Here is a 23,702-nt window from a genome sequence, read left to right as displayed (position 1 = left end):
CAATACCTATGTGAGGCTGCAGACCATATATTAGTTCTTGTGGACCACTGGTAGTCCACAGACTACCAGTGAAAGTTGCTGCCATGTAATTCATTTCCCCACACCATTGAAGTTGCTGCCATGTAACTCCAGTTTCCCTCACCATTGCCTATGTGAGCCAGGACTGTCAACATCTGGAAGTTCAATCAGTCAACATCTAGAGGGCAACATACTCATATGTTGCTTCCCCCCTGTTCCTTTCATTCTCTCTCCAAATTAGTCCATTAAAAAAACTATATAAAGTCAGACCCCAAGTTACAAACATCCAACTTACAAAATGGCTCATAGTTAAGAATGAGAGAAGACAACAGGAAGTGAGAGAAATCTATCCCTAGGAAGGGAAATTCACTCCTGAAAAAGTTATGGGAAAAGGGGGTCTCCATTATAATTTTCTTCCCAATTCTTCTTTCCAAGGGCCCTTACACACAGCCCTATATCCCAGAATATTAAGACAGAAAATCTCACATTATCTGAGTGTGGACTCAGATAATCCAGTTCAGAACATATTGTGGGATTTTCTGCCTTGATATTCTGGGATATAGAGCTGTGTTAACTGGTGATAGCAAAGGACTCTGCCCATGTTCAGGAGAACACATACCCTTACAACATATCATTCTCAAAATTTCCCAAGGCAGATCTTCTTAGGGCCCTTCCACATAGCCATATAACCTAGGGCCCTTCCACACAGCCCAATATCCCTGAATGTCAAGACAGAACACCCCACATTATCTGCTTTGAACTGGAATATATGGCAGTGTGGACTCAGATAAGCAAGTTCAAAGCAGATATTGTGGGATTTTCTGCCTTGATATTCTGGGTTATATGGCTGTGTGGAAGGGCCCTAAATCTTATTGATTTACTGAGTCCACTTTAGTTGGGATGCAAGAGGATCGAGGCCCCGTTGATAAGCAGCATTTTATTTTTCTGCCACCTTACTGAGTCTGTTTGTATTGCTTGGTAAGAAACAGCACATACAACATACAACTGGTTGCAGATCAGAACAAGCACTGAGGGAGAGGCAACATCAATAACTCCAAGGGTGGAAGCCCAGGAAGCAAACCTTTGCCCACCGCATCCAAAGGCCACGAACTTTGCCAAAGCAGTTTGTTAAATAATTTATTGATTTATACAAAGCCTTTCCAACCTTAAGAGTCTGAGGTCAAAACCGGGTGATGCAGTTCTCTCTTCCTCGCATGGCAAAAAAACAACAAAACAACTCATAGGGAAGTTGAAACCATCCAAACCCCCAAATTTAAAAATAAGAGGAAAGAAAACTGCCCTGGACTTCTTCTTTTTTTACACTAGAAATATACATCACAAAAATTTCCTATATACAAAGTGGTTGAGCTGGAGTCTGCGACCCATATACAAAACCTTAACAAAACCTTGATTGTTAGGAGCAGGAAAGAATTTGGGGGGGGGGGGGGCAGGTTGGGGGGATCCTAATTTTCAAAGGCAACAGCCCAAGGGACAATGCTACCTCAGCATTAACTCACCCAAGACAGGTCCTTTAACTCCAGTGGGACTTCCTTCCAAACAAATGCATCTAAGGACACATCTACTCTAAAGAATTAATGCAGTTTGACACCACTTTGACTGACAGGGCTTCATACCATAGTTATTTGACAAAAGAAGGCTAAAGACCTTGTGAAACTACAACTTACAGCCTTCCTTAGTACTGAGTCATAGCAGTGAAAGTGAAGTTTAAACTGCATTAATTCTTCAATGTAGATTTACTCTAAAAGTGTGGAGTGTAGCAAGTAGTTCCACCAAGATGCACCAAATCCACAGAGAAATGTAATAATTAAGCTCAGGGGAGGCAGCAAATGCTGGATCTGGATTTTATATGACAGTGTAGAAGGGGCCTGAGGCTGGATCTACACTGCTATATAATCCAGATTATCAAAACAGATAATCCACATTATCCGCTTTGAACTGGATTATGCAAATCTACACTGCCATATAATCCAGGACAACACAGGTAATCTGGATTTTATATGGTAATGTAAAAGGGGCCTAAGGCTGTATCTACACTACCATATAATCCAGATTATCAAAACAGATAATCCAGATTATCTGCTTTGAACTGGATTATGTGAGTCTACATTGCCATATAATCCAGCACAACATAGGTACTCTGGATTTTATATGGCAGTGTAGAAGGGGCCTGAGGCTGTATCTACGCTGCCATATAAACCGGATTATCAAATCAGATAATCCACATTATCCACTTTGAACTGGATTATATGAGTCTACACTGCCATATAATCCAGCACAACACAAGTACTCTGAATTTTATATGGCAGTGTAGAAGGGGCCTAAGGCTGGATCTACACTGACATATAAACCAGATTATCAAATCAGATAATCCAGATTATCCGCTTTGAACTGGATTATACGAGTCTACACTGCCATATATTCCAGCACAACACAAGTAATCTGGATTTTATATGGCTGTGTAGAAGGGGCCAGAGGCTGGATCTACAGTGCTATATAATCCAGATTATCAAAGAAGATAATCCACATTATCCACTTTGAACTGGATTATATGAGTCTAAACTGCCATATAATCCAGCACAACATGGGTAATCTGGATTTTATATGGCAGTATAGAAGGGGGCTGGGTAAAACCCCTATCAAACTACATTATATGGGTCTATGGCAGTGTAGTTGGATCCAGCCTGAGGCCCTTTCTTCACTGCCCTATATCACAGGATCTGATACCATATTATCTTCTTATACCAGATTATCTGGCAGTGGAGACTCATATAATCCAATTTAAAGCAGACAATCTGGGATCTGATCCCGGGATATAGGGCAGTGTGGGAGGTGCCGTACAACCCAGAATATCAAGGCAGAAATCCCACAACTGCTTTGAACTGGGTTATCTGAGTCCACACTGCCAGATATTCCAGTTCAAAGTAGAAAATGTGGGGTTTGTATTCAGCTGTGTGGAAGGGGCCCCAGTTTAGTGAAAAACCAAAAATCCGATCCTGGAATATAGGGCCTGACTGGCTTTGAGTCCACACTGCCAGATATTATAGTTCAAAACAGAAAATGTGGGATTTTATTCAGCACATAGGGCCCTTCCACAACAGCCTTATATCCCAGAACATCAAGGCAGAAAATCCCACATTATCTAAGTGTGGAATCGGATAACCCATTTCAAGTTATGGGATATAGGGCTGGGGGGGTGGGGGGCTAAGGCCCCTTCCATACAGCTGAATAACATCCCACAACATCTGCTTTGAACTGGGTTATATGGCAGTGTGGACTCAGATAACTCAGTTCTAAGCAGATATTGTGGGATTTTCTGCCTTGATATTCTCAAGGCCCTTCCACACAGCCCTAAATCCCAGAATATCATGGCAGAAAATCCCTCAAGATCTGCTTTGAACTGGGTTATCTGACATTGTGGGATTTTCTGCCTTGATATTCTGGGATGCAGGACTGTGTGGAAGGGGCCTTAGTGAATGGAGGTTCAATGGGGCTGGGAGGCAAGGGCTTGAAAAGGAGTGGTTGTCCTTCCTGGAAAAGGAGAAGAGGAGAAAGGAGGGCTGGGAAAGAAACTCAAGAAAGTGTGGCTCTCTCTCTCTCGGATTAGGAAGGGCTGGTCCATGAGGGTTGTTTATAACTTATTATTCTGTAAAAATATATATACACAGAGGGACACGGAGACACAGACACGCGGCTGGGTGGGTGGGTGTTTGGTTTCCCCAAAGGGGAAGAAGAGGAGCTGTACACTGCAGCCAGTCCGGAGCCTCCTGGGCTGCTGCGTGGGGGGCTACCCTGCTTGGCCGGAGGGAGGGGGAGAGGGGGGCATGGGGGTCAGGAGGGCTCCGAGGCGTTGCTGCAAGGGCTGAGCAAGGACAAGGGCGCCGGAGGGGCCGAGGAGGAGGAGGAGCAGGAGGAGGAGGAAGAAGAGGATGCGGCGTTGGCAGCGGCTGCGGCAGCGGCGGCCTTGTGCTTCTTGAGCAGGCGGGCGATCTTCTCGTCGTCGGAGTTGGGGTCCAGGGGCTTGTTGTAGTCGTCGTCCTCCTCGTTCTCGGAGCTCTCCTTCAGCTTCTCCGTCTCCGAGTCGTGCTTCTTCTTGGCCGAGGCCATCTCCGCCGCGTGCCGCTTCCGCCACTTGGTCCTCCGGTTCTGGAACCACACCTGCAGGGAAAGGAAGGGCAACAGCCACACGTCACGCAATGGGTATTGGTTCCCCGGGTTATCAAGGCCACTTCCTAATTGGTTCTAATTGGGACACCCTGAAGGACAGTTTGCTATCGTTTTTCAATGAATATCTCATTGCAAGTGACGAGAAACTGCAAGTCGCTTCTGGTGTGAGAGAATTGGCCACCTGCAAGGACGTTGCGCAGATGTTTTGATGTTTTACTATCCTCGTTGGGAGGCTTCTCTCATGTCCCCACATGATACTGACAGAGAGAGCTCATCTCAAAGGGAGAGTGACTTGAGAAACAACAAGTCGCTTCTGGTGTGAGAGAATTGGCCGTCTGCAAGGATGTTGCCTAGGGGATGCCCAGATGTTTGGATGTTTTGCCATCCTTGTGGGAGGCTTTTCTCCTGTCCCTACATAGTGCTGACAGAGGGAGCTCATCTCGGAGAGAGAGTGACTTGAGAAACTGCAAGTCGCTTCTTGTGTGAGAGAATTGGCCGTCTGCAAGGACAATGCCTAGGGGATGCCCGGATGTTTTGCCATCTTTATGAGAGGCTTCTCTCATGTCTCCACATGGTGAGCTGGAGCTGACAGAGGGAGCTCATCTCAGTGGGAGAGTGACTTGAGAAACTGCAAGTTGCTTCTTGTGTGAGAGAATTGGCCTTCTGCAAGGACGTTGCCCAGGGGATGCCCGGATGTTTGGATGTTTTGCCATCCTTGTGGGAGGCTTCTCTCATGTCCCCACATGGTGCTGACAGAGGGAGCTCATCTCAGAAGGAGAGTGATTTGAGAAACTGCAAGTCGCTTCTGAAGTGAGAGAATAGGCAGTCTGCAAGGATGTTGCCTAGGGATGGCTGGATGTTTTGCCTTCCTTATGGGGGGTTTCTCTTTTGTCCCCGCATGGGGAGCTAGAGCTGACAGAGAGAGCTCATCTCAAAGGGAGAGTGACTTGAGAAACTGCAAGTCGCTTCTGGTGTGAGAGAATTGGCCGTCTGCAAGGATGTTGCCTAGGGGATGGCCAGATGTTTTGCCATCCTTATGGGAGGCTTCTCTCAGGTCCCCGCATGAGGAGCTGGAGCTGACAGAGGGAGCTCACCCATGCTCTCCCCGGATTCGAATCTCCAACCTGTCTGCACAAGGGTTTAAGGGGGCTCCTGTCAATTTACCAATGAGTCTGACTCTATGGGAAGCAAGCAAGCCAGCAATCATGGGGAGGGATCAAAAAGTAATGCCTCCATCAAAAGTATTGCCTCCATCAAAAAATATTGCCTCCATATAAAAAGCAATGCCTCCATCAAAAAGGATTGCCTCCATCAAAAGTAATACCTCTATCAAAAGGATTGCTTCCATCAAAAGTAATACCTCTATCAAAAGGATTGCCTCCATCAAAAAATCTTGCTTCTATCTAAAAAGTAGTGCCTCCATATAAAAGTAATGCCTTCATATAAAAGTATTGCTTTCATCAAAAAGTTATGCCTCCATATAAAAGTAATGCCTCCATCAAAAAGTAATGCCTCCATCAACAAGTATGGTAAATGTAAAGGTTTTCCCCTGACATAACGTCCAGTCGTGTTGGACTTTGGGTGGTGGTGCTCATCTCCATTTCTAAGCCAAAGAGCCGGCATTGTCCATAGACACCTCTAAGGTCACGTGGCCTGCATGACTGCATGGAGCACGCGGTACCTTCCCACCAGAGTGGTACCTATTGATCTACTCACATTTTAATGTTTTTGTACTGCTAGGTTGGCAGAAGCTGGGACTAACAGCAGGGACTCACCCCATAGTCGAACCTGGGACCTTGGGGGGCGGGTCCTCCAAAAAATAATTCCCCCATCAAAAAGTAATAGCTCCCTCACTCTTAACTTTTCTTTCTTTCACAGCTCCTAGACTATCTATACATGACATTATAGAGGTCATGTATAGACCTTCCTTACTTATTTGTTTACTATATTTATATACCACCTTTCTCGTCCCTGGGGGGACTCAAGGTGGTTTACAACATACTCATGGCAAAAATTCAATGCCAACATACAGTACACAAAGAAATTGTAGTAAGTAATTACTACACATAACTATGAACTTAAAATCATTAAAGATAAGACATAAATCAAAATGTAAACATTCAAAACAGAAAAACATGCTTTACTGATATAGTCTTTGCTTTTTTGGATTGACTGAGTAGAACCATGGATCTGAAGCTCAAAGAAAAAAAGACCTCATTGAATTTCTGGATAAAGAAGGTGGTGCACCTAAGGAAATCCACCATGGCTTGAAGGATGTTTATGGGGAAGTTGTAATGGACACTAGCAATGTGTGGGCCTTGGACACTAGCAATGTGGGTGAAGAAGTGGACCCAGAGAGTAAAGTGCAATCCAAGGAATTGCGCTACAGTGGTTCCCCATGTGCCAAAAATTCAAGTCTACAGAAGGTTATGACATCAGTGTTTTGGGACACATAGGGTGTTATTCTTGTTGATTTTCTGCAACATGGTATCACAATCAGGAAACCTATGTAACCACACTTAAGAAACTTCAGGAGGCAAGAAGAAAGGAGAGACCACTAAAAGAAGGAAATTGGAAGGGAAAGTTTCTATGAGACATGCTTCAATATCACAAAATATATATCGATAGAAGAATTAATAAATAATAATAACTATATATAGGAATTATATATATGTGTGTGTATGGTACTGAAATTACTGTGTGCTTTAGAATCAATGGGGTCTTAGGCAGGATCTACACTGCCTTATATCCCAGGATCTGATTCCAGGTTGTCTTCTTTGAACTGGAGTATATGAGTCCCCACTGCCGGACAATCTGGGATAAGCAGATAATCTGGGATCAGATCCTGGGATATAGGGCAGTGTAGATCCAGCCTTAGAATTTATGAAATAAATTGTATATACACACACATATAGATATACACATATATGTACCTACATACAGAGGTTTGTGTGTGTGTGTGTATATACACACACATACACACACACACACATACACAGAGAGAAAGAGGAGTCCTTGGAGGAGATAGGGCAGGTTATAAATAAAGAATTATTGTTATTGTTGTTGTTGTACGCATATACACATACACAGCTTTTTCATTCATACACACATATTCACATGTATATGTGTTGTTGTTGCATGTACATACACATAAAGAGCTTATACATTCATACACGCATATACACATGCATATGTGTTGTTTTATGTATATACACACAATACAGCTTATACATTCATACAGGTGTATACACATGCATATGCTGTGTTGCTGTTGTATGTATATACACATATACAGCTTATACATGTATACATGCATATACACATGTATATGTGTTGTTGTTGTATATACATACACATATACAGCTTATACATTCATACCCACATATGCACATGCATATGTGTTGCTGTTGCATGTACATACACATAAAGAGCTTATACATACATATGTGCATATACATATGTATATGTGTTGTATGTATATACACATATACAGCTTATACATTTATACACGCATATACACATGCATATGTGTTGTTGTTGTATATACATACACATATACAGCTTATACATTCATACACACATATACACATTCATATGTGTTGTTGTTATTGTAGGTACATACACATATACAGCTTACACATTCATACACGCATATAGACATGCACATATGTGTGTGAATGACATGTGTATGAACAGCACATAGAGAGGGATGTTTCTCTATGTGTATAATATATGCCTGTATGTATATATTGAGAGATATACATATAAATATGAAGATATAGATCACTCTTGCTCTCACAGAGAGGGCATACACTGAACAAGTTTATAATTCTGGAATGAAATTTACTCAATAATTATTAAAAATGGAGATGCCATTAATTAACAGGCGAAACAATGGCGAAATTGCCAAACTTTATGCGAGGCTTGCAACTCTGTAGACACCTTAAATAAAAGTGTAACTTTAGATGGAATCTGTAACTCTGCTGGAATCCTTCTTCCCATTTTCCTTCTTCAATAGAGACTGCCATTGGGTGCTTGCATTTCTGAGACTGCATTTCCATTTGTCTATTTATTTATCTATTTATTTATCTATTTGTCTGTCTGTCTGTCTGTATGGGGGCGGGCTTGAGCCTCCCTCCCTCCGAGTTAGGCCCCTCCAACCCAGCTGAATAAAATCCCACATTACCTGCTTTGAACTGGAATATATGGCAGTGTGGACTCAGATAACCCAGTTCAAAGCAGACATTGTGGGATTTTCTGCCTTGATATTCTGGGATATAGGGCTGTGGGGAAAGACCCTGTGTCTCATCCGATGGCTGACTGTGGGTTGTAAAATCCCTGGACTTGGTCCCAAAACTTCCCTGATGGGGGGAAAAGCCCGGTAAGGTCCACCCTAAACATCCTGTGTCATTAAGCCCAGATCCTAAATGGATAATTTTGTATAAATACAAACCAGCCAACTCTCAAGATGAAAACAAGGCCTAAATACTCTAAAAAGGCACCAGATCCCGTCTGATCTTGGCAGCTAGGCAGGGCCAGCCTCAGTAAGGACTTGGATAGGAAGACCAGATGCCGCCTATATGCCGTCCTACTACTTAATAACACTAGAGAATGAATCCACTTTAAATCCGATTGCTGCCTCCTGAAGAATTCTGGGGTTTGAAGTTTAGGGAGGAGCCTTTAACAGCCTTGGTGGTGAGTAGGTGGCTGTGGAGCCCTATTCTTGATCAGCATGTTCTCCTTTTGCCCTCCATTCCCGACTCTTTGAATTCTGCAGCACTGGTGGTCACAGCTGACCTCCAGTTAAAGCGCGACAGGGCTTCCCAGTTCTCTGTGTCTACGCCGCATTTGAAGGTTGGCTTTATATCCCAGAATAACAAGGCAAAAAATCCCACAATATCTACTTTGAACTGGGTTATTTGAGTTCACACCGCCATATCTTCCAGTTCAAAGCATTTGTGAATTAAGTAATTAGATCTAATTTGCCAAATAGTCACTGATGAATGTTTTTATGTTGAATGTTTTTATATTGTGTAAATGCTATTTTAGATTGCAAGTCGCTCGGAGCACATTGGTGGAGAGCGACTAATTAAGAAATAAAGTGAAGTGAAGTGAATGTGGGATTGTATTCAGCTGTGTAGAAGGTGGATTTGGCCAGTTCCTTCCTCTGAAATATAGCTTGGTATTCGTTGGCGGTCTCCCATCCAGATACTATACAGGGCTGACCCTGCTTAACCCCAAGATCTGATGGCATTTTATTAGTATGTAATTTTAATTTCATGTAGTGATAATTGTTCATCCTCAGACCTCACTACCTCTGAGGATGCTTGCTATAGATGCAGGCGAAACGTCAGGAGAAATGCCTCTAGAACATGGCCCTATAGCCCGAAAAAACCCACAAGAACTGATTGTTCATTGTTGTTTTTTGTCTATATTATTTCCTGTATCCATGAATTGTTGTAAGTCGCCCCAGTCCCTTCGGAGAGAGGGGAGGACGGGGTATATATAAATATTATTATTATTATTATTATTATTAGTTACTGACACAAAAGCACAGTATGTCACAGCAAACGAGATCTATATGCTGGATTTCGTATCACAAAATCACAAGTCGAACACTTCCCAAGCATCTAGGACTGTGTGATGTATTATTATTATTATTATTATTATTATTATTATTATTAGTTACTGACACAAAAGCACAGTATGTCACAGCAAACGAGATCTATATGCTGGATTTCGTATCACAAAATCACAAGTCGAACACTTCCCAAGCGTCTAGGACTGTGTGATGTATTATATTATTATTATATTATATTATTATTATTATTATTATTATTATTAGTTACTGACACAAACACACAATATGTCACAATAAAAAGAGATCTATATGCTGGATTTCGTATCACAGAATCACAAGTCGAAAACTTCCCAAGCATCTAGGACTGTGTGATGTATTATTATTATTATTATTATTATTATTAGTTACTGACACAAAAACAGTATGTCACAGCAAATTTGATCTATATGCTGGATTTGTATCACAAAATCACAAGTCGAACACTTCCCAAGCGTCTAGGACTGTGTGATGTATTATTATTATTATTATTATTATTATTATTATTATTATTATTATTATGTTACTGACACAAAAACACAGTATTTCACAGCAAACGAGATCTATATGCTGGATTTCGTATTTAAAAAATCACAAGTCGAACACTTCCCAAGCGTCTAGGACTGTGTGATGTATTATTATTATTATTATTATTATTATTACTATTATTATTATATTATTATTCTTATTATTACTAGCCGTCCCCTGCCATGCGTTGCTGTGGCCCACATGGGGGTTCTGTGTGGGAGGTTTGGCCCAATTCTATCGTTGGTGGGGTTCAGAATGCTCTGTGATTGTAGGTGAACTATAAATCCCAGCAACTCCAACTCCCAAACGTCAAGATTCTATTTTCCCCAAATTCTACCAGTGTTCACATTTGGGCATATTGAGTCTTCGTGTCAGGTTTGGTCCAGATCCATCATTGTTTGAGTCCACAGTGATCTCTGGATGTAGTGAACTACAACTCCAAAACCAAAGGACACTGCCCACCAAACCCTTCCAGTATTTTCTGTTGCTCATGGGGGTTCTGAGTGGGAAATCTGGCTCAATTCTATCGTTGGTGGGGTTCAGAATGCTCTTTGATTGTAGGTGAACTATAAATCCCAGCAACTACAACTCCAAATTACACAAATCATTTTTTTTAGTGAAGGACATACATTGGGTTGTTATGTGTCTTGTGTCCAAATTTGGTGTCAATTTGTCGAGTGGTTTTTGAGTTCTATTAATCCCACAAACGAACATTACATTTTATTTATATAGAAGATAGATGATGATGATGATGATGATGATGATGATGATGATGATGATGATGATGATGATTATTATTATTACTAATATTATTATTATTGCTTGGAGGCCCTGGACTCTCCATTAGGAGTTTGTTCCTAAACTGTCTTCCGCTTTGCTTTCAACGACTCCAAAAACTCATACTGGGTGTTTTGCGCTCAACATCGCGGCCTAAAGATACGTGTCGGGCACATTCACACGCGCCTCCTATGCCTTCACGTGTCTCCCGCACACAGTGCCCAAATCGGACTCCCTTTCGCTGGATTTCAGCTCCGAAATCCTATTCGGATCGACAGCATCGTCCCAATGATACAATCGTAGCGACGACACAACTTTCGCAGACCCGTGTCGGCTTCAGCACGGCATTCACACGTTCATACTTCCCCCAGACGTTCAGGTCTTTAATCAACGCTCGAAACGGGTTCAATAGCATTCCCAGTGAGTCGAATTGGAAAGTGACGCAAAACTAAACCCTCGCCAACTCCAGAATGAGTTACTTCCAAAGCAACGCGGGCATAAATCAAGAAGTTCGCGTGGAAATCCTTTTTCCTCCTTTAGAAAGGCAACCTTTTCTTTCAAATGAAACTCCAGATCAGTTCGCCTTTAATGGCCCGACAGAAATCGATCCCAGATCAGTTCCGACGGCAGTTAGGGTCTCTTTATGGCCAAATAACGCTGGGTCTGCTCTATCTAGATCAAGCTGCTCAAACTGAATCATTAGGAAGCGTTGATCCAGCCTCAACAACAACAATAACAACAATAATACTCCTAACTGGCACCCAAATATATCCAATTCGTTTCCATCTTGATTTAACTCCGCTTCTATTGGTCGCAATGGGTCTCCTCCAAGGGGTGCATCGACACCATAGAATTAATACGGTTTGATACCACTTCGACGGGTTGGCTCAATCTTATGGAATTTGTAGTTTGGTGAGGGAACCACAATTAAATTACAACCTCCCACAATTCCATGGCAGTTAAAGTGGAGTCAAGCTATGTAATTCTCCAGTGTAGATACAGCCCTACTGAGCCCTATAGTGGAAGAATATTTGGGTATACAACCAAAAGGTATCCTATTGTGGATTTTATTTCCTGAGTCAGGGCCCTTCCACAAAGCTCTATGTTGTTGTTGTTCATTCGTTCAGTCGTCTCCGACTCTTCGTGACCTCATGGACCAGCCTACGCCAGAGCTCCCTGTCGGCCGTTACCACCCCCAGCTCCCTCAAGGTCAGTCCAGTCACTTCAAGGATGCCATCCATCCATCTTGCCCTTGGTCGGCCCCTCTTCCTTTTGCCTTCCACTTTCCCCAGCATAATTGTCTTCTCTAGGCTTTCCTGTCTCCTCATGATGTGGCCAAAGTACTTCAACTTTGTCTCTAGTATCTTTCCCTCCAGTGAGCAGTCGGGCTTTATTTCCTGGAGGATGGACTGGTTGGATCTTCTCGCAGTCCAAGGCACTCTCAGAACTTTCCTCCAACACCACAGCTCAAAAGCATCGATCTTCCTTCGCTCAGCCTTCCCTAAGGTCCAGCTCTCACATCCGTAGGTGACTCCAGGGAATACCATGGCTTTGACTAGGCGGATCTTTGTTGCCAGTTTGATGTCTCTACTCTTCACTATTTTATCGAGACTGGACATTGCTCTCCTCCCAAGAAGTAAGCGTCTTCTGATTTCCTGGCTACAGTCTGCATCTGCAGTAATCTTTGCACCTAGAAATACAAAGTCTGTCACGGCCTCCACGGTTTCTCCCTCTATTTTCCAGTTGTCAATCATTCTTGTTGCCATAATCTTGGTTTTTTTGACGTTTAGCTGCAACCCGGCTTTTGCGCTTTCTTTTTTCACCTTGATTAGAAGGCTCCTCAGCTCCTCCTCGCTTTCGGCCATCAGAGTGGTGTCATCTGCATATCTGAGGTTGTTAATGTTTCTTCCAGCAATTTTCACCCCAGCTTTGCATTCATCCAGCCCCGCACATCGCATGATGTGTTCTGCATACAAGTTAAAAAGGTTGGGTGAGAGGATGCAGCCTTGCCGTACGCCTTTCCCAATCTTGAACCAGTCTGTTGTTCCGTGGTCAGTTCTGACTGTTGCTACTTGGTTCTTGTACAGATTCCTCAGGAGAGAGACAAGGTGGCTTGGGATGCCCATCCCACCAAGAACTTGCCACAATTTATTATGATCCACACAGTCAAAGGCTTTAGAATAGTCAATGAAGCAGAAGTAGATGTTTTTCTGAAACTCCCTGCCTTTCTCCATTATCCAGCGGATATTGGCAATCTGGTCTCTCGTTCCTCTGCCTTTTCTAAACCCAGCTTGAACATCTGGCAACTCTCGCTCCATGTATTGCTGGAGTCTTCCTTGCAGGATCTTGAGCATTACCTTACTGGCATGAGAAATAAGGGCCACTGTACGGAAGTTTGAGCAGTCTTTCGCATTTCCCTTTTTTGGTATGGGGATATAAGTTGATTTTTTCCAGTCTGATGGCCATTCTTGTGTTTTCCATATTTGCTGGCAAATGGCATGCATCACCTTGACAGCATCATCTTTTAAGATTTTAAACAGTTCAGCTGGGATCCCATCATCTCCTGCTGCCTTGTTGTTAGCAATGCTTCTTAAGGCCCATTCAACCTCACTCCTCAGGATGTCTGGTTCTAATTCATTCACCACACCGTCAAAGCTATCCTCGATATTGTTATCCTTCCTATACAGATCTTCTGTATAGTCTCGCCACCTTCTCTTGATCTCTTCAGCTTCTGTTAGGTCCCTGCCATCTTTGTTTCTTATCATACCAATTTTTGCCTGAAATTTACCTCCAATGTTTCTAATTTTCTGGAAGAGGTCTCTTGTCCTTCCTATTCTGTTGTCTTCTTCCACTTCCATGCATTGCTTGTTTAAAAATAGTTCCTTATCTCTTCTGGCTAACCTCTGGAATTGCGCTCTATATCTCAGAATATTAAAGCAGAAAATCTCACAATATCTGCTTTGAACAGGGTTATCTGAGTCCATACTGCCAAATATCCCAGTTCAAAGCAAATAATGTGGGATTTTTTTTCAGTTGTGATGGAAGGAGGCTCATTCAGAAAATGTCTACAAAAATCATATTTTAATGTGATGAGAGTGGCATGTTAATTAAGAAAAACAGGGCTAGGAATGTGAGTGTGGACTCAGATAACCCAGTTCAAAGCAGACATTGTGGGATTTTCTGCCTTGAAATTCTGGGATATAGAGCCATGTGGAAGGGTCCTGAGTCCACACTGCCATATATTCCAATTCAAACGTGAAAATGTGGGGTTTTATTCAGCTGTGTGGAAGGGACCTGATCCTACTCCTGGGTAAATATAAGGGCTGGATTCTCCACAGTATAGAAATGTATATAAAGCGAATTTTTAGGACTCCCTCCACACAGCTGAATAAAACCCCACACTTTCTCATTTGAACTGAAATATATTATTTATTATTTATTAACGACATTTATATGCAGCCCTTCTCACCCCAAAGGGGACTCAGAGCAACTTACAAGGTATATATACATACAATATACAGGGTTAGTCAAAATGCATAGGCCAAACATACATACAATTGTATGTATGTTTGGCCTATGCATTTTGACTAACCCTGTATTATATTATTAGCATAATACAATATCAGTATTAAATATTACTATATTGTACTATACCATTATATTGTAATATTATTAATATTACATGTAAAATAGATATATAATTATAATATCATATTATTAGTAGTATTATATGGAAGTGTGGACTCAGATAACCCAGTTCAAATCAGATATTGTGGGATTTTCTGCCTTGATATTCTGGGTTATGTGGAAGGGCCCTAAGCCTCACGGAAAGCACAAGTTTGGAATTACTTTCATTTTGGTTTGCCTTAATATTTTATTTGATCCTTTTCCAACATCAGAAGGAAAAGTAGCATCTAAAATGGTATTTTTTCCAGCCAATTGCATCAGAACAGCATTCAATTCCTATAAAAGCAAAATCCAGCCCTGAAGAAATCAATGGGAACTCTGAATTTCACTCTATTCCCTCCTTGATCAACAGTATGCTTTAGATATTGTAAATTAGCCCATTGTATTCAGTGTTGAAAGACACTGTAACTTTTCAAAACTCCAGTTAACTCATTACAAACTTCCAGCCCTGTTTTTCTTAATTAACATTGCCACTCTCATCACACACACACACACACATATACATGCATACATACATACATACATACATACATACATACATGGTTTTATAGACATTTTCTGAGTGAGGCCCCTTCCACCACAGCTGAATAAAATCCCACATTATTTCTTTGAACTGGGATATATGGAGTTTGGACTCAGATAACCCAGTTCAAAGCAGATATTCTGGGTTATAGGGCTGTGTGTGGGAGGGCTCTGACTCAGGGGGGAAATCCACAATAAATTCCATATGCAGCATATACCTTTTGGTTATATACCCAAATATTATTCCACTAGCAACTCTAGGTATTTTAGAAGTCTCTTTATTTATTTATTTATTTATTTATTTCCTATATTTACATCCCGCCCTTCAAGGGGAACTCAGGGCAGTAAGGTGTCAACATCATAAAACAATCAACAGTACATTGAAAATTTAAAAATATTAAAACAATAGTTAAAACAATTGATTATTTTTTTACCTGTTTACATTAAAGCTACAACACAATGTTTACATGTTTTTAATGTTCTCAATGTTTTGCATTTTAATATAATAGGATTATTATATTAAAATAAGCTCTTTTGATATTGGGGAGAATGATCTCAGGAAAGTGCTTAAAATGAGAACTCTTGGCTCAGTGTGTTATGATCCCCTTATTTTTTATCTTCATGAATCACAATTAGGGTTTTCAAAGCTTGAAAAATTCAACAAATACCAACAGTACAATTCTCTAGTTTCTGCTCCCTCTGAGACCCCTTTTACACTGCCATATACAATCCAAATGATCTATTTTTAACTGGATTATATGGTAGTATGAATTTATATAATCCAATTCTAAGCAGATTTATCTCATTTGCTAATCTGGGTTATATGGCAGTGTAGATCCACCCTGAAGTGGGCACAGGACTGCAGCACAAACTTTCCAAAAGAAACCCAGAGTCCTTCCACACAGCCCTATATCCCAGAATATCCCACATTATCTGAGTGTGGACTCAGATAACCCAGTTCAAAGCAGATATTCTAGGATATGGGGCTGTGTGGAAGGGCCTGCAGAGGCCAAAGAGTTTTCTGGCCCTTGCTGATAAACCAAAATATTTGAAAAATCGGAATTGCACTAATAAGGAAACATAGAAGGGATGGAGCTATAAAAGTCAGTAGAAAGCAGCAAATTATTACAATGCAAGGCCAAGGATATGTATCTAAGCTGTCCACTTTGGGTATAGAAAGTGCTATGTCCTAAATGAATCACCCTGCAGTGCGCTAGAGGCCTTAAACAGAGAAAAGCATATAGCAGGTTATTCTGGGCACCTCTACACTGACAATATAATCCAGTTTGGAACTGTGGCTGGGATGGTGGTGGTTAGATTGCCATGTGCAAAACTGGTTTGAGGCCAGAGATGAGTATAGGTTTGTAAAAAAAAGAAAAAAAGAAAAAGGAATGTGACAGTTAGCAGAGGAAGTGATCAATTACTTCTCCCAGGGGATCAATTAACCTCTTACTTACTGAGTTCCTTTGGGGAGATAGGGAAGGTTATAAATAAAGTATTATTATTATTATTATTATTATTATTATTATTATTTGATATACAAGATTAGGACACAGCAAACAAGATCATTATGCTGGCTTTTTGTATTTGATCACACATCAATACTTTCCAATTATGATTATGTATTATTATTAATAATAATTTGATTTACTACTAATACTAGCCAGCCCTGCCCTTGGGGCATTTTTGGCACCCTCTGTTGTGGATCTTTTTACTGAGAGGTCTTGTCTATAACACACACTGCAGTTGCAGAACTGATTTCCCTCTGCATCTGGGATACACAGGGATTAGGCGCAGCACACTTTGGGACTGAACTCTTGATGCTGGCATTGGCAGTGTGCATTTTGTGGCCACCAGTGTGGCTTCAAGATGCATTATATAGTCAGTGAAAAAGGCCCTACATTGGGTCACTTAATGCACTAGGTATAAATGTTTATCACCAAAGCATTGAATGTTTGCCTTTTTGCCTGGAAGCCACCCAGAGTCTCTGGGAAATAGGGCGGCCTATAAACTATTATTATTATTATTATTATTATTATTATTATTATTATTATTATTTGAAACACAACAAGATGAGTCCACAGCAAACAAGATCACTCTGCTGGTAATTGCACTGGATCACACTTAGGACACTTCCCAAATGACTGTGTGATGTATTATATTATTATTATTATTATTATTATTATTATTATTATTATTATTATTATACCACATCTACACTTAAGTCGAAATGGGGCTGAAAAGTGGGGCAAGGTTTGATGAACTGCACTGAAGTGGATTACAGGCAGTCCTCAAGCTGGGAACAAGATTGGTTCTGTAGGTTTGTTTTTATTTATTTATTGACTGCATTTTTACCCTGCTTTATTTACTGTATTTTTTTCCTCACCCAGAAAGGCTTCCAGAGCACTTCTAAATTGGCAATAATTCAATTCCACCACAAACATAAATATAGAAATGCAATATATACACACCATACATTAAAATCAATTAAAAAAAACACAGAAAAATCATAACCTATCAGTACATTAAAACTGTTAAAACAACATCAGACCCAAAGTTCTTAAGTTGAAATTGTATGTAAGTTGGAACAGGTACATTTTAAGAGTGTAACTCTAACTATATATATAGAGAGAGAGAGAGAGAAGGAGTGTGTGTGTGTGTGTTCTGGATAGTATAAGGAAGGATGCAGGGAGAGAGAGAGGGAGAGAGAGAGATGTTAATGAAACAGTATATATATTGGAACAGTTACATTTTGAAAGTGTAACTCCAACTATATATATAGTGTGTGTGTGTGTGTGTGTGTGTGTGTGTTCTGGGTAGTATAAGGAAGGAAGGAAGGAAGGAAGGAGAGAGAGAGAGAAAGAGAGATGTTAAGTATATATATTGGAACAGTTACATTTTGAAAGTGTAACTCCAACTATATATAGAGAGTGTGTGTATGTTCTGGATAGTATAAGGAAGGAAGGAGAGAGAGAGAGAGAGATGTTAAATATATATATTGGAACAGTTAAATTTATATATATAAAAAGAGAGAGAGAAAGTTCTGGATAGTATAAGGAAGGATGGACACACACACACACACAGATGTTAAAGAAACAGAATATATATTGGAACAGTTACATTTTGAAAGTGTAACTCCAACTATACACACACACACACATACATATATACACACATACACAGAGGGGGGAGGGAATGTAGTGGGTAGTATAAGGAAGGATGGAGAGAGAGAGAGAGAGAGATGTTAACGAAACAGTATATATATATATTGGAAGTTACATTTTGAAAGTGTAACTCCAACTATAAAGAGAGAGAGAAAAAGAAAGAGAAAGAGGGAGTAGTTCTGGGTAGTTTAAGGAAGGGTGGAGAGAGCTAGAGAGAGAGAGAGAGAGATGTTAAAGAAACAGTATATATATTGGAACAGTTACATTTTGAAAGAGAGTGTGTGAGAGATGTTAACGAACCAGTATATATATATTGGAACAGTTACATTTTGAAAGAGTAACTCCAACTATATATATATATATATATAGAGAGAGAGAGAGAGAGAGAGAGAGAAAGAAGGAGTAGTTCTGGGTAGTTTAAGGAAGGGTGGGGAGAGAGAGAGTGAGATGTTAACGCAACAGTATATATATATATTGGAACAGTTACATTTTGAAAACTTAACTCCAACCAAACCCATTTATCTATTTTTATATATCTATCTATCTATTTATCTACAGTATATCTATATTTCTATCTCTATCTCTAGCTCTATCTATCTATATCCAAAGCCACAGTATATATATTAGAACAGGTACATTTTGAAAGTATAACTCCAACAAAATATAAGTGTGTGTGTGTGTTTGTGTTTGGCTGGAGTTACATATTCAAAATATACCTGTATAGATGTAGATATAAATAAATTTATATAGATATATAGATTGTGGCAGGACCCCCCCCCCCCCCCCAAGTGGGTTAAAGCACTTAGCTGCTGAACTTTTTGACTGAAAGGTCGCATGCATCTGGGGAGCGGCATGAGCTCCCGCTGTTAGCCCCAGCTTCTGCCAAACTAGCAGTTCGAAAACATGCAAATGTGAGTAGATCAATAGGTACCTCTCACTGCACTCCATATGGACAAGGCTCTTCGGCTTAGAAATGGAGATGAGCACCAACCCCCAGAGTCTGACACAACTGGACTTCATGTCTGGGGAAAATCTTTCCCAAAGCTATATATTGTGGCTTTGGATAGCATAGGGAAGGATTAACACCCCCTGTGTAGTGTTTGTGTTGAGATCTGTATCACTGTGCAGAAGATTTTGCCTCACTTTCTGTCCTTGTGATAACTGGATTTGGAAAAATTTGGCTTGTTGTCTTTTCCCCAAGAGGGCTCTTTCAGGAGTGAATTTCCCTTCCTAGAGGGAGATTTCTCTCACTTTTTGTTGTCTCAGTCCAGTTTTTAGCTATGTATGAAGTCACAAGGGGACTGCCTGTACCCCAAATCAAGTAGGCCTAAACTTGGTGGCCTAAAGGGAAAGAGGAGGAGAAGGAGGTCTTCTCAACCCCTTTGGAGCTCCTTACCTTGACTTGGCTCTCGGTCATGCCCAGGGAGTAGGCGAGGCGGGCTCTCTCGGGCCCGGCCAGGTACTTGGTCTGCTCGAAGGTTTTCTCCAAGGCGAAGATCTGCTGGCCAGAGAAGGTGGGCCGCGAGTGCTTCTTCTTGCCGTCTTTGTCCAAGACCATCCCGGCCTGGGCTGCAAGCAGAGAGGAAGGGGAGCCGTCAAGGAAGAAGGAAACAACGCACCGAACTCCTGCGTGGACCAAAGACCAAGGCTTAGCCCTCCGTTCCTTCCCGGCCCTGAACCCCCTGAGTGGCTCCCAACCCAGCCTGAAAACCCACTGGAGGGTCTCAGCCCTTCCCAAGGCTTCCCAGGGACAGATCCCGACCGAGGAGAAGGAAATAAAGGCCCGACTTGATGCTCCCCCGCACCCCCTGGTCCACGAGGAGCCCTTCCTTCCTCTTTGGCCGGGAAGTCTCGAAAAACACCCTCGCTTGATGGGATCCCCTCGGAAAAGTTTTCTCTTTCCCCCTTCTCTGTTTTCAACAGGGACCAGCTTTCAGCTGCGGCAGGAGAATGGGTCCTGGGGCATGTACAGAGTGCTGTTTCACCACTTTAATGAGTACTTTTTCGGGGAAAGGGGGGACTATATCATCACTATACGTGGAAAAGATCCTAAGGCTGAAAACACGCCGAGTGGAAAACTCGAGAAAAATCCCACTCCACGCGGGAATGGGAAAGGCCACGGGAGTACAAAACGCCCCGAGTGGGAAAAAGACCCCACACGGGAAATTCCCCACAAGTGGATACCTATGGAGTGTGAAAGATCCTGGGAGTGAAAATGGTCCGAGTGGGTAAAAGACCCCACACGGAAAATTTTCACGAGTGGGAAATTTCCCACAAGTGGATACCTATAGAGTGGGAAAGACCCTGGGAGTGAAAATGGCCCGAGTGGGGAATAGACCCCACATGGGAAATTGTCACGAGTGGGAAATTTCCCACAAGTGGATACCTATGGAGTGGGAAAGGCCCTGGGAGTGAAAATGACCCGAGTGGGGAAAAGACCCCACACGGGAAATTGTCACGAATGGGAAATTCCCCACACGTATATATCTATAGAGTGGGAAAGACCTTGGGAGTGAAAATTGTCCGAGTGGGGAAAAGACCCCACGCGGGAAATTGTCACGAGTGGGAAATTCCCCACACGTATATATCTATAGAGTGGGAAAGACCTTGGGAGTGAAAATGGTCCGAGTGGGGAAAAGACCCCACGCGGGAAATTGTCACGAGTGGGAAATTCCCCACAAGTAGATATCTATAGAGTGAGAAAGACCCTGGGAGTGAAAATGGCCCGAGTGGGGAAAAGACCCCACGCGGGAAACCCTCACAAGCTACTTTGAGTCCCTTTGGGGAGACAGGACAGTATATAAAGTTGTTGTTGTTGTTGTTGTTGTTGTTGTTGTTGTTATATTTATAACCCCCGCGAGTGGCAAAAAAGGCCCCGCGTGGGAAATTGTCACAAGTGGGAAAGCCTCCACAAGCGGATATCTATGGAACGGGAAAGACCCTGAGAGTGAAAGGATTCCAGGCGGGGAAACTTTAAAATAAGCTCAATACTATCATTGTTAGGACATTAAGATAATTAATTTAAGAATCCCTGCTACAATCCATATACAGGATTTTATTAAAAACCAACACAATTTATGGAATGAAAAGAAAGGGAATCAGAGGAGGGAGCAACATCCACACTATAGTTAAACGTCTGTAATCCCAATTTCCTGCTAGTATAAAGTCATAGCTTGTACTAGCTTGATTCCGGGAGTGAAAAGTTCCCGAGTGGAAAAAGACTCCACGCGGGAAATTGCCACGAGTGGGAATAAGCCCACAAGTGCACATATAAGAGGAAAAGACCCTGGGAGTGAAATCGTCCCGAGTGGGAAAAAGACCCCACGATGGAAATTGTCACTAGTGAGAAAAGCCCCCACAAGTGGATATCTATGGACTGGGAAACACCCTGGGAGTGAAAAGTCCATAGTGGAGAAAAGATCCCAGGCGGACAATTGTCACGAGTGGGAAAGCTACGGAGCTATGAAGTGGTCATCTATGGAGTGGAAAAGGCCTCGGGAGTAAAAACGCCCCGAGTGGGAAAAAGACACTACGCGGGAAATTGTCACGAGTGGGAAATCCTGCACAAGTGGTTATCTATGGAGTGGGAAAAACCTTGGGAGTGAAAAGGTCCAGAGTGGGGAAACGACCCAACGCGGGAGATTGTCACAAGTGGGAAAAGCCACACAAGGGGACATCTATGGAGTGGGAACGATTGCGAGAATGAAAAAGTCCAGAGTGGGGAAACGACTCAACGCGGGAAATTGTCACAAGTGGCAAATCCCCCACAAATGGGAGTGGGAAAGACACGCGGGAAATTGTCACGAGTGGAAAATTCACCACAAGTTTATCTGTGGAATGGGGAGTGAAAATGGCCCGGAAAAGACCCCACGCGGGAAACTGTCACGAGTGGGAAATCCACCACAAGTAAATCTCTATGGAGTGGGAGGGGGAGTGAAAAGGTCCAGAGTGGGGAAAAGACCCCACGCGGGAAACTGTCACGAGTGGAAAATACACCACAAGTAGATCTCTATGGAGTGGGGGGGGGGGAGTGAAAAGCTCCAGAGTGGGGGAAAGACCCCACGCGGGAAATTGTCACGAGTGGGAAAGCCCCCAGAAGCGGGCACATAGTGGGAAATACTGGGAATGGAAACGTCCCGAGTGGGGGTAAAGAAACACGAGTGGGGGACCTCCACTTACCGGGGCATCCGAGGCGCGGGTCCCTCCAGGGTGAGCCCTGCATGACTCCGGGCCAGAAGATGGGCGGCCTCCCGGGCAGCTCGGCCAGGGGCTTCGGGTAGCGGGGCACGACGGCGGCGGCGGCCGGGCTGAAGTACATCCCTGCGGCGGCGGCAGCGGCGGCGAGGCCGTTGAGGCGGGGCAAGCCGGTTAGGAGGTTCCCGGCGGCGGCGCCGAGCGGCCTGCCCAGGATGTCGCTGATGCCGTGCGGGGTCCCGAGCGCGAACTGGGCGGCCCCTGCTCCTCCTCCGCCGCCTCCTCCGCTTCCCGCGGGGGCCTTGAAGGGCGCTCCCCCGGGCGGGCCTTGCAGCGCGTAAGGGAAGAGCGAACTCTTCATCTCGGCCATGCTGTGGAGCGCGGCCAAAGGGGCGCTGCCGCTCCCGCTGCTGAGCACGAAGGCGCCCGGCGGGCGGTTAGCCTCCATCGGCCCCACGGCTAACATTGGGGACGCGCATTAAAGGGGAAGGCGGCCCGAGAAGAAGAGTCCGGCCCGGGCCTTTCTTCCACACCCGCTTGGAGCAAACCGGGTTCGCCTTTAAGAGAGTTTGAATGTCAATCAGAGACAAGTTTCCGCACCCTTAACATCGCTCGTTTCGGAGGTTACAAATCCTTTGCGCGGTTCCTTTCGACACAACTCCCCTCCCCTTTTTGCTCCCCCCTCCCCTGACTAAAATGGTCCTTCCTCCCTCCTTCCTCTCCCCCTCCCCTTAACTAAAATGGTTCGCTCTCCCTTCTTCGCTTTCCCTTTTCCGAACTCAAGTTGGTTCAAATGGACTCTTTGGCGTCCGGTTGCTGCGATGATAACCTCCCAACCACCTGCCCGCCGCGCGCTCGGATTGGCCGGCTCTTTTTCTCCCGCTAGGATTGGACCAATCGCTTTCTATTTTTTTACCCTCTTCCCGCTTTTCATCAAGGAAAAGAGGGCGTGGCTACAAGGAAATGGGCGTGGTTTGGGATGCCACAGGAAAGGGCGGGGGAGGAGGAGG

The 23,702-nt window shown here is 43.0% G+C and overlaps 1 protein-coding gene across 1 annotated transcript; it reads right to left on the bottom strand.

Moving 5' to 3' along the window:
* Nucleotides 1-2,370: 2,370 nt before the first annotated feature.
* NKX6-2 (NK6 homeobox 2) lies at nucleotides 2,371-23,368 on the bottom strand. The gene is made up of 3 exons (XM_060766827.2): nucleotides 22,678-23,368; nucleotides 19,895-20,067; nucleotides 2,371-4,194 (listed from the first exon to the last, which is right to left on the bottom strand). Exons 1-3 carry the CDS (start codon nucleotides 23,156-23,158, stop codon nucleotides 3,868-3,870), a joined length of 981 nt encoding a protein of 326 aa, XP_060622810.2. The 5' UTR covers nucleotides 23,159-23,368; the 3' UTR covers nucleotides 2,371-3,867.
* Between the last annotated feature and the right edge of the window lie 334 nt (nucleotides 23,369-23,702).

The sequence above is a fragment of the Anolis sagrei genome, chromosome 3 (assembly GCF_037176765.1).
Source record: "Anolis sagrei isolate rAnoSag1 chromosome 3, rAnoSag1.mat, whole genome shotgun sequence".
NCBI lineage: Eukaryota > Metazoa > Chordata > Lepidosauria > Squamata > Dactyloidae > Anolis > Anolis sagrei.
The sequence above is the reverse complement of the archived record's forward strand: the minus strand, read 5'-3'. Positions and strand labels throughout refer to the sequence as shown.